The sequence below is a fragment of the Cervus elaphus genome, chromosome 4, assembly GCF_910594005.1.
Source record: "Cervus elaphus chromosome 4, mCerEla1.1, whole genome shotgun sequence".
In the NCBI taxonomy this organism is placed as follows: Eukaryota; Metazoa; Chordata; class Mammalia; order Artiodactyla; family Cervidae; genus Cervus; species Cervus elaphus.
Window position 1 is genome coordinate 64,366,408 of NC_057818.1, and position 11,645 is coordinate 64,378,052.

At 45.8% G+C, this 11,645-nt stretch overlaps 1 protein-coding gene across 7 annotated transcripts; it reads left to right on the forward strand.

Annotated features, from left to right (window-relative positions):
* The first annotated feature begins 337 nt into the window (after positions 1–337).
* Positions 338–10,215, forward strand: LOC122692493 (cationic amino acid transporter 3-like). 7 transcript variants are annotated; one of them, XM_043900095.1, is made up of 12 exons: positions 338–620; positions 3,633–4,033; positions 4,831–4,989; positions 6,340–6,517; positions 6,721–6,833; positions 7,071–7,293; positions 7,459–7,598; positions 7,693–7,795; positions 7,983–8,179; positions 8,381–8,544; positions 8,825–8,933; positions 9,105–10,215. In XM_043900095.1, exons 1-12 carry the CDS (start codon positions 598–600, stop codon positions 9,215–9,217), a joined length of 1,923 nt encoding a protein of 640 aa, XP_043756030.1. In that variant the 5' UTR covers positions 338–597; the 3' UTR covers positions 9,218–10,215. The 7 variants fall into 7 exon arrangements, with proteins under 7 accessions (XP_043756030.1, XP_043756032.1, XP_043756033.1 ...); XM_043900097.1 differs by having other exon boundaries at positions 9,233–10,215; XM_043900098.1 differs by having other exon boundaries at positions 6,394–6,517.
* The last annotated feature ends 1,430 nt before the right edge of the window (positions 10,216–11,645 follow it).

The following is an 11,645-nucleotide window of genomic DNA, read 5'->3' on the forward strand; positions in this document are numbered from 1 at the left end:
TGCTGCACATGCCCAGAAAGGCTCCTTGGAGGTCAAAAAGAAGGGGGTGCCATCCCGCAATAGGTGATGCCAAGGACCCCCTCACAGGGCTCTGGACTAGAATCTATCTTGGAAAGAAGTTGCACATGTGTTTTGGGGAGGATCCTAGGGCAGGGCAGGTGTGGAAAAAGAAACCAGACAATTGGCCAAAGGTGAACAAATCTGGAAGAAGTGCCCTGTGTGAATGACTTAACTGCCATTTTATGGGGCTCCTCCTCCTCAGGGGAAGGCCCACATCTCTTCTCTCCAGGTGTGTAATTCTGCCTCACTCTGGTCTGAACTGAACAAGCAGTTTCTCTGTGCCTCTGGCTTGTTGGGTTGTATCTGTACGTCGTATACTTTTTTTTTTCTTTTCTTTCTTTTTTTTTTAACAGGTTTTGACTTCTTGAGTAATGAATTTATCAACGGGGATGAGAGCCAGAGGAACCTTGTCTCTAGCCTCTAGCCCCTGGTAGACAAGCAGCTAGGATTGCTGGTTTTCACCCAGGCCACCCAGGTCCAATTCCTGGGCAGAGAACTAAGCCACCGTTCACGGCTGACTCTCTCCGAGAACGTCTGATGCTGAGACCCAGGATTTCAAGGTAAACTGCAGGTGTCCCCAGACTGCTGGCTGGAGACCTCTGAGTTTCTCTCTCTCCCATGAGAACTTGCTTGCTCTCACTCTCTGCTTTGTTCTCCTTCCAAGATCCGCAGGGCTACAGGTCCGCTCAGTGAAAGAGGCCAAGTCATGTTCTTCTCTCTCCTCTCTGTCTTTCGCTGGCTCTGCAGGAACTACAACTCCCAGCGTGCCCTGGACCCACCGCGTCAACACTGAGAGCAATGCCCCGGAAATCATAGCTTGGCACCTGCCACTGCCTCCAACAAATTGCTCCCTGCTACACACTGCACTTTTATTTCCCAGGAGTAGAAAAATGACAATCCCCAGGCCTCACAGTCAGTCTTCCATGTCTTTCTCCCCAAGCAACCCACCAGCAGGCAAATTCTTCTTGTCCTGTGATTTTCTTTACTTGAGAAGTACAGAATTTACTTGCTTTTACTAATTTACTAATTAGAATTTACTAATCTACTTGGGAAGCAAGGTTTCACCTAAGCCTCGTGTCCCCTTCAGTTTTACCTTAGACACCTGGGGTGACAGACCTGGGGCTACTTCTGCTGTTTTATCTCCTGCTGTAGTCTGTGTCCACAAATCCCCTGTGAGACTATTCCCACCACTTGGCCCTCAGGTCCTGACCCCCGTGGCCTTCTCCCTTGTGGCCAACGCCAGTTCCTCCAGCAGTTCTCCGCCACTCCAGGCTGCGACAGCAAGGGGCACAGCCTACTGGGCTGGCCTCGATCACGCAGACCTCACAGCTATGACAGACCCTCCTCGAGGGGAACCCCGGTGACACCTGCACTGGTTCAGATGTTCCCTCAACCCCCCCACCCCACCCCCGCGCCTGGGCACCCCTCATGGGAGGCCCTGGGTCAACTACAGACTCCTGGTCAGTGAGCAGTGGGAGATTAGAGGACTCTCAAAATTCCACCATGCACAGGATTCGAAGGAAATTCAGAGGACAGTGTGAGTCTCCCTCAGGGGCCCCCAAATCCTGTTTCTGGGAGGCTGGACTTCATTTCTAGGAGTGCTGTTCTTGGTTGCAGGTTGTTCAACCTGGGACATTTCCCTTTTTAAGCTAGATGGGCCAAGAAAGAGAAAACTTAGATTTGCTTTAATGATCGCTGGTGTTTATTTACATAGAGGGATGGAAAATGACCTAAAAAATTGGGTCTCTGGATTGTAATATTATACTATCTTATAATATTATAGTGTCTTACAATTAAATCTGTATTGCCATAGATGGGAAAATAAACTGAGGTTAAATGTCCTATTTATTCTAAATGATCCCCTTCTAATTTTTCCCAGTTCTCAGGGGGGAACCAAGCTTCCCCAGCTCCTGCAAGTTTCCTTACTGCTTCAGATTCTTCAGATCAAAAAAAGACCCCCTTCTCTCCAGAGAAACAGTCTTTGCTGGTACAACATTTTATCAGCCACTTTCCCCCTGTTAGCAGGGCCAGTTTGAGAACTCTCTGGTCTAGAATTAACCTATGAAACTATGACTACAGAAATGAAAGAAGATATTTTATTCTAACATTGTGTGGCCACAATAGTCTCTGGACTCTGGAGAAAATTTGTTAAGATTAAAAACTCTTTTGAAATGAAGAAAAAATACTGGTTCTTTTTGCATGTGCAAATAGAGAAAATTAGCTTTTTAAATATATGTATTTTTTTTTTTTTTTTCAGAATTCTGACCCTTAAAGAACAAGTCCTATTAGGAGAACATGATTTTCTCTGCCTATGCCTTGAGACCAGGGCTCTTAGGAACACTTATCTAAGCCATGCCTAATTTCTGAGACTGAGGTTAAAAACATGGAAGAATCATTTAAAAAGTTTATTTATTACCTATTTAAATTTTTTATAAAAATTTTATATAAATATATTTATTTTAAAGAGTAACTGTATTTTATTGTTACAGTTGTTTACAAACTAGTGAATTTCATATTGTAATAGCTGATTCAGGGCTAAGTTTAGAAAATGAAACTATGAGGTCTCTGTCTGGATTTATGTCTGTCTCAGTATGTGTCTTTGCTTTTGGATGGTGCTGCTGATTTGTAAAGGAGCGCTATTAAATTGGCTTAAAGAAAAGAAAGGAAATAATTCTAAATACAAGAATGAAGCTAAATGAATTTAAGGTTCACACACTCTGGGAAATATTCAGTGTTAAACTGATATTTGATCTTAAAGTCAGTTTAAGTTTGTTAATATAGACATATCTTCAGAGTCATCAATATTCAGCATAATACTTTTACGGTGACTGGATTGCCTGAAAGTCACTAAATTTATGTTACAATATTTGTTAGCAAGAAAATTGGCTTGGCATAGGATAAAAATTTTTGAATGAACACTTTAGAAATAATTATGTTTTAGCTTTTCCAAGTTTTAAAAGCTGAGGATTCTACTTGAAATATATAGGTAAAGCTACTAGAAATAATAACGGAAGCATTTTAGTATACAACAGGAAAGTAGGATGTGTGTTTTCAGTGAAGAAGATAGGAGGAATAAAATCACACTTCATTAAGATAAGGGCTCCCCCTTGCTTCTCTTCAAGCAACTCTTTCCATAACTTTGAAACATCTTGAAAGATTTACTTAGGGTTTTTTTTTCCCCATTTATTTTTATTAGTTGGAGGCTAATTACTTTACAATATTGTAGTGGTTTTTGCCATACATTGACATGAATCAGCCATGGATTTACATGTGTTCCCCATCTCAATCACCCCTCCTGCCTTCCTCTCCATCCCATCCCTCTGGGTCTTCCCAGTGCACCAGCTCTGAGCACTTGTCTCATGCATCCAACCTGGGCTGGCGATCTGTTTCACCCTTGATAGTATATTTGTTTCAATGCTATTAGATTTAAAAAACCACATCTCAGAGATAGAGAACTCGCTCAACATGTCCTCTTGTCACCTGTTCCCATCACTCCCTCACTCCGTGGAACTGGACTTCCAGGGCCAAGGGCGGGTGGACATTCTTGACGGCTTGCTGTGTCGTTTTCTCAGCAGATCTGAGCCTCCTCGATTCTCTAGGATGTTGTGTCAGGATGTCCACCAATTTGGCCAGAAGCTGATCCGCAGGCGGCCGCTGGAGCCCAGGGAGGAGTCTGAGAGTGGCAGGGCCCACTGTCTGAACACCATAGACCTGACAGCCCTGGGTGTGAGCGGTACCCTAGGAGCTGGTGTCTACATCGTGGTTGGAGAAGTGGCTGTGTATGAGGCTGGACCAGCGATCGTCATCTGCTTCTTGCTGGCTGGCCTGTCGACTCTTTTGTCCGGGCTCTGCTACGCGGAGTTGGTGGCCTGGGTACCACGCTCAGGTTCTGCGTATCTCTACAGCTACGTCACTATGGGTCAGCTGTGCGCCTTCATCATTGGCTGGAACCTCATCCTGTCCTTTGTTGTCGGTGAGATGGTGGGGTGGGGGAAGGTGTGGGGCTTAAAATCAGGAAATTCAGAGCGGGTATTGAAGTCATCACTGACTCATGAGAACATCGTTAATCCACCTTGTTGGGGGACGTGGGTAACTGTGGCAGGAAACCCTTATAACTATCTTCTAGTTAGGTCAGTTCTGCTCTCCTTAAATGACTGAACCAAGAACAGGGCAGGAAAAGGAACCGAAAGGAGTGGGTGTTAAGGAGGCATGTCCCCCAGGCCCTTCCCCTCACCATATTGAAGTCTCTGTTCTGCTGTTTCCTTTGTGGGATTTTTGTTTACAATTCAACTTAAATTTTCACCCTCACCTCCCAGTCCTCTAGGTCCCACTTCCCTGTTACAGTTTCTGGCCTCACATTAATCTCCTCCTAACGTATTAAATAGTTGACCTGTTTTGTGAATCATCTGGGTCTGCTCTGCGTGCCAAGTCGCTTGAGTAATGCCCAATTCTTTGCGACCCCATGGGCTGTAGCCCACCAGACTCCTCTGTCCATGGGATTCTCCAGGCAAGAACACTGGAGTGGGTTGCCATTTCCTACCACCGAGGATCTTCCCAACCCAGGGACTGAACCTGCATCTCTTATGTCTCTTGCATTAGCAGGCGGGTTCTTTACCATTAGCGCTGTTTGGGAAGGGTATACCCTCTCCACTCCATAAAAGGGAACTTTGTAAGTTAAGTATTTTGTCTGTTTTTCCCCCCAGTACACCCCATGTTACATGATAGGGGTTCAATTTCTCTTTGTCAGTGAGTGTTCTTTTGCTGCTTCAGGCACTGCCAGTGAGGCCAGGGCCTGGAGCCTCACCTTTGACAGCCTCATTGGGAACCACATCTCTCAGGCGTTCCAGGGAACTTTCTCTACGTATATGCCCTACTTCCTGGCCTGGTACCCAGACTTTTTTGCCCTGGGCCTGGTGCTGCTGCTCACAGGTGAGACAGGGTTCAGAGACAGAACAGGAAGAGTGGGGTGTGGAGGGGCAGCTGGGGTGCAGAAGGCTTGGAGTTCCAGAATGGTGGGATAATTAGGACTGGAATGAACTGTCTGAGATAAGACAAGAAGTCAAGATACAAACCACTGTTTTCCACTGACATTCTGGGTGCAATCATTCTTCGAAGTGAGGAAGCTGTCTTATTCATTGTAAATTTTTTTTTCATTCATTGTCAGCTGTTGATTAGCACCCCTGGTCTTTACTTACTAGATAACAGCAATGCCTGTCACCCAAATTATGACAACCAGAATGCCTCAAGATATTGCCAAGGGTCTCTTCAGAGACAAAATCATCCCCACCTGATAATCATTTACTTTAGGCCTACAAGTTCCTTCCTTGTACTGAGACTAAAGATATTTGTTTATTTGAGTGGAAATTCACACAAAATAAAATTAACCATTTTACCATATCCCCCAGATTTTTTGAGATATAATTGAGACTGTTATTGTTGTTCTGTTGCTAAGTCGTGTCCAACTCTTTGCGACCCCATGAACTGCAGTATGCCAGGCTTCCCTGTCCTTCACTATCTCCCCGAGTTTGCTCAAACTCATGTCCATTGAGTTCATGATGCCATCCAACCATCTTATTCTCTGTCATACCCTTCTCCCCCTGCCTTCAGTCTTTCCAAGCATTAGCATCTTTTCCAATGAGTTTGTTCTTCACATCAGGTGGCCAAAGTATTGGAGCTTCAGCTTCAACATCAGTCCTTCCAATGAATATTCAGGGTTGATTTCCTTTAGGATTGACTGGCTTGATCTCCTTGCTGCCCAAGGGTCTCTCAAGAGTCTTCTCCAACACCACAGTTTGAAAGCATCAATTCTTCCATGCTTGGGCTTCTTTATGGTTCAACTCTCACATCCATCATAACTACTGGAGAAACCGCAACTTTGACTAGACAGACCTTTGTTGGCAACGTGATGTCTCTGCTTTTTAAGGTGCTGTCTAGGTTTGTCATAGCTTGTCTTAACTGAGATACAATATTACATAATTTTAAGATGTATAAAGTGACACTGATCAATGTGTTTATTGTGAGAAGATCGCCACAATAAGAAACTAGCCATCTTAAAGTATACCATTCAGTGGCACTTAGTACATTCACAACTTTGTGCAACCATCTCCTCCATGCAGCTCCAAACATCTTCATCACTACAGAAGGAAACCCTGTACCCACTGAGCAGTCACGGTCTACCTGTCACCCACCGGTAAACCCGAGCCTATGGCAACCACTCGTTTTCTTTGTATGTCTATGGATTTAGTTATTTTGGATGTTTCATATTCTATCTTTCCACAGGACTACTGGTTCTGGGACTTCATGAATCAGTCATGCTTAACAAAGTGTTTGCAGGCTTGAACATTTCTGGTCTCATCTTCATCATCATCTCTGGCTTCATTATGGGAGACCTGCACAACTGGAAGCTCACAGAACAAGACTACACATTGAACACATCTGAATCCACTGACACCTCTAGGTTAGGAGAGTACTCTTGGCTGAGTAATGTCTATGTGTGTGATGTGCAGAGCTGAGAAGATAGTGGGGACCAAAGAGATTGGGGCTGATGGATCCAATGGTGGGGTCGTGGAGCCCAGGAGTTGTGATATTAACTGAGGATACAAGTAGAGATGGCTGAACTCACCTCACCCATGTTCTTCCTCATCCCTTCTCTCATCACAGCTTGGGACCTCTGGGTGCTGGAGGGTTTATACCTTTTGGCATTGAAGGGATTCTCCAGGGAGCAGCAACATGCATCTATGCCTTTGTTGGTTTTGATGTCATTGCTACTACAGGTAATAGGGTCACTGTGCACCTTTTTTCCCCCCATTTATTTTTATTAGTTGGAGGCTAATTACTTTACAGTATTGTAGTGGTTTTTGTCATCTTATCAAGGGTCTGGGCAGGTTGGGCCGCCCTTGGGCACAGGGGTTGGGAGAAGGTTAGACTGTGTTTGGAGCTGCAAGGGGAAATTGGGTTTTGTGCTTTCATTCCATTGTGTTTACTGACCTAACACTCTCCCCATCTTGCAGGGGTAGAAGCCAGAAATCCTCAGCGTTCCATCCCCATTAGCATCATGATCACAATCTTGATCTGCTTTTTGATGTATATTGGTGTCTCGGCGGCACTCACCCTCCTGGTGCCCTACTACCAGATTCACCCTGGGAGCCTCCTGCCGCAGGCTTTCCTTGATGTTGGGTGGAGGCATCTAAGATATGTCCTGGCTGCTATCACCATCTGTGCTCTTTCATCCAGGTCAGTATCAAAGCTTTTTCTCCATCCTCTGTCAGATTATCAGCCATCGTAGCCTCGTTTTGAGAAACAAAAGAGAAAGACAGTTAGCCCATGTAGACTAGGGAGCAGAAACCCCAGTCTCTCCTGCTTCTCCCCTTCCTCCCACATGTCCACTTTCTCTCCCAGCCTCCTGGGCACCATGTTCTTTATGCCTCGTGTGATCTATACAATGGCAGAGGATGGGCTCCTTTTCAGGAGACTTGCCGAAATCCATGCCCGCACACGAACTGCCATCTGGACCATCTTGGCTTCTGGAAGTCTTGCAGGTGAATAAACGAAACTTCTTTGATCATTTTTCTTAACTTGCATATTTCCATGGTCTCACTGTCTCCCCCCACTTTGTTTGTGCCCTGATTTTAGCGGTCATGGCACTACTCTTTGAGCTCACTGATCTTGTGGACCTCATGTCAATTGGGACCCTACTCGCTTACTCCTTGGTGGCCTTTTCTGTGCTTGTCCTCAGGTGAGATCCCATGACACGTTGACTGGGGGTCTGACTGGTGGGGATTGATGTGAAGATGATCCTCTTCTGCCTTCATGCTGCCTTCAAAATGACCATGATGATTAATTTGGGAAAGAGATGGAATCATCTGGGTGATGTTGGATGAGTAGGGGATACTATTAATACTGCCTTAATCTTTCTAATTCAGGTATCAACCAGAACAGAATTTAAGCCAGAATGAGACAGCAGAAGAGGAAATAGATATTTTTCAGTTGGAAGCAAGGCCTTTACAATCTGTACCTGAAGCAGAAAATTCAAGGATTCTGAAGACTCTGTGGTTCCCTTCCAGCACTATCCCCACTCGGAAATCTGGGCAGATTGTCTATGGATGTGCCTTCCTGCTTGGTGAGCAGTAGGGCTTCTCTTTGGCTGTATTCTAAATTTGGCAGTATGGGGAGGGCGGTGTGTTTTGGGCAGTTGAGGAGGAATCTTGGAGAGATGATGGCCCTTCCTGAGGTGGGCAGTTTTGAGATGGGTGTGACCCAAGGTCCTGGCATCTTTGTCTTCTGGAGTCCAGCCTGTTCCCCTCCACCTTGACCCCTGCAGTTCTCCTGCTGACCATCCTGAGCCTGATCCTGGCCCTGTTGACCAGCCAGGTGTTCTCTGGACTCCCAGTGTACACGACAGTGGCTGTGCTGCTGCTGCTCATCACTGGGGTCATGGCCATCATCTGGAGGCAGCCCCAGAACCCCTCTCCTCTTCACTGCAAGGTAGGTGACCTTATGTGTCCAACCTCTCCACACTGAGGAATGAAGGCCGCCTGCTCTGACATCTAAATGCTATAGGCTGGATCAGGAGTTGCTCCTGGAAGGGAAGTTGCTAAAACCAACTGACCCTTTCCTGATCCACACTCAATGCTTTACACACACAATCTCAGTAGGCACTGAACACACAGCCTGCGTTGAACTGGACTCTTCCTGCCCATGTGGAATAGGGTCTCCCTTTCAGATGCCTGGGGTGTGTTCATGGATGAACTGACTTTGTCCACAGGTCCTTTGTTGGCCCATCCTCCCACTGGTGAGCATCTTTGTGAACGTTTACTTGATGATGCTGATGAACACTAGGACCTGGGTCCAGTTTGGCCTCTGGATGGGGATTGGTGAGTGACTTTCTTGGAAACTGAGGCCCCTTGAGTGACTGAACCCAAGTGTCTTCCTACTACCTCTCCCCTAAACTGTCAGATGCGACAGAAGGCATAGGACATCTGCTGGGCTTTCGTAAATGAGGAGAGCTCCTACTGTCCCTTCTCACTGTCTCATCTCCCTACTAGGATCTGTCATATACTTTGGATATGGTATCCGACACAGCCTGGGGGAGAACAATGATCAACAGCCTCCGGCCTCCAATCCCCAAATGCTTGATGGAAACATCCCTGGTGATTAATCTTCTTAACCACAGGACATAGATACTGTGCGGAATTCCTCCAGACTCAGAAGTCTCTTTCGGTTCAAGTGGCACTTTGAGCCTCTGTGGAGCCTGAAGGTGAAATGCATTTACAGCTATGTGCTTATTGCCAGCAGATAAAATGACTTTACTGTTGAATAATTTCGAAGTAAACTTTTCAAAGCAAAATATATATTCAGAAAAGCACATGCTTCATAAGTGAGCCTCAAGGTGAATTTCCACAAAGAAAGTACAACAAAATAACCATCAACCAGAGAAAGTACTAAAATATTAATGGGTATATAAGAAGCACCTTCTTGTGTCTGTTTCCACTGAAAATGCAGAGATTGTGACCTGGGAAGGAAATGTAGGTAAGTATATTTTCTGCCCAGGGTTATACTTTAAACATTAAGACATAAATAAGTTGGAAGTAAAAGGAGGGGAACAAACACTCTGTACAAACAGTGACACAAGAATGCTAGGGCAGATATCTTATTATAGAACAAAGTAGAGTTTAAGAAAAAGAGAATAACAGATAAAATAGATCATTGAGTAATGGTAAAGGGAAATGCTCATTTTAATCTCTTCCCCCAGCTTATTGAGATGTAGTGTAACATCGTCCAAATGATCATTTCTCTTTACTCTTCTGTGGTAGAACGTTAGAGTTATACAACAGAGTTGATGAGAAAAAGTTCTTAATTGAAAAAACAACAAGGACACCTGCATTGCTAGAGGGAAGGAAATGGGATGGGAAGTAATAATTGGCTGATGAATGCTTACAGTGGGTGAAACTAAAAGATGGGAAATGAACCTGGAGAAACAAGATGAAAAGTGGTTGCTGCAGAACAGAATGCTTGAAACTGAGATCATGGACTTTCATGATGTTGGTGATAATGATATAGAGGGTTGTTTGTGGGAATGAACAACTGAAGTAGAGTAAAAGGGGGACGGAAGTCAAGAAACTAAACAGCAAAATTATCAGATGGATTAAAGAATAAATGAAGGAGAGGAGCCAAGATGGCGGAGGAGTAGGACGGGGAGACCACTTTCTCTCCTACAAATTCATCAAAATAATAACTGAATGCAGAGCAAACTTCACAAAACAACTTCTGATCGCTAGCTGAGGTCATCAGGCTCCCAGAAAAGCAGACCATTGTCTTCGAAAGGAGGTAGGACAAAATATAAAAGATTAAAAGTGAGACAAAAGAGCTAAGGACGGAGACCCGTCCTGGGAAGGGAGTCTTAGGCGGCCTTGCTTGGGCTAGGGTCCAGGCCTGAGTGCCCTGAGGACAATCGGAGGGAGCTTCTGTGAGGTGCCAACTTGAACTGTGGGAGACCAAAAGAGAGAGAGAAAATTAACCGGCCGGAACACACTGCCGGCCGTTCGCAGAACAAAGGGACGGAGAAAGTCCCGAGAAGAGCTCGCAGGCTGCGGACCGGCCCAGCCCCTCCGGAGGCAGGAGGCAGGGGGGAGGGGAAGGTCGCGGTGAGACACAGGGCGCAGGCGGGGACTGGGGCTGGGGACGCGGAGGGCAGAAGGCGCAGGCACCCGACTGGCGCCAGCGGAAACTGAGACTGGGTCCGCGGAAGGGAGTGGGCGCGCCACACCTGGGGATAGTGCGCCCATCAAGCCCCTCGCTGCCTGGACTGCTCTGACGGGGAAGGCACAGAGAGCAGGCGCAGCTTTTCCTTCCGCGCTTTTGTGTAACACCCGAGGGCTGGAACCTAGCGCAGTGCGGGGCGCGCTCCATATAGAACAGCCGGGAGCCTGAGCAGCACAGACGGAGAAAGCAGCGTCAGCCCCTCCCGGCAGCGCCAGCCCGCCCCCGCAGGGCCAGCCCATCCCCGCAGCGTCAGCCCCGCCCCGCAGCGCCAGCCCCTCCCCGCAGCGTCAGCCCCTCCCAGCAGCGCAACGGAACTAGCTACCTGAATAAGAGTCCACCTCCACCGGCCTGTGTCAGGGCGGAAATGAGGCTCTGAAGAGACCGGCAAACAGAAGCCAAATAAACAAAGGGAACCGCTTCAGAAGGGACTGGTGCAACAGATTAAAATCCCTGTAGAAAACACCAACTTCACCGGAAGGGCCCTGTAGATATCGAGAAGTGTAAGCTGGAACGAGGAGCTATCTGAAACTGAGCCGAACCCACACTGACCGCAACAGCTCCAGAGAAACTCCTAGATATATTTTTACTTTTTTTTTTCTAAGTAAGGAAAAAAAAAAAAATTTTTTTTTCTTTTTTTATTTTTTCTTTTTTATTTTTTCTCTTTTATTTTCCTTTAAAATTCCCTATTACTCCCCCATTACTCCTTAACTTTCATTTTCATAGATTTTTACGATTTTTTTAATTAGGGGAAAAAAAATTTTTTTTTTCTTTCTTTCTTTTTTTTTTTTTGTTTTTTTTTCTTTTTCTTTTTTTTTCTTTTTTCT

Bases quoted from the DNA above. Each gene is read 5' to 3' on its own strand.
- LOC122692493 (XM_043900095.1), top strand. From the start codon at position 598: ATGCTGAGACCCAGGATTTCAAG. The intron at 621-3,632 runs GTAAACTGCAGG...TCGTTTTCTCAG, and splicing joins CTGAGACCCAGGATTTCAAG to CAGATCTGAGCCTCCTCGAT. The intron at 7,294-7,458 runs GTCAGTATCAAA...TTTCTCTCCCAG, and splicing joins ATCTGTGCTCTTTCATCCAG to CCTCCTGGGCACCATGTTCT.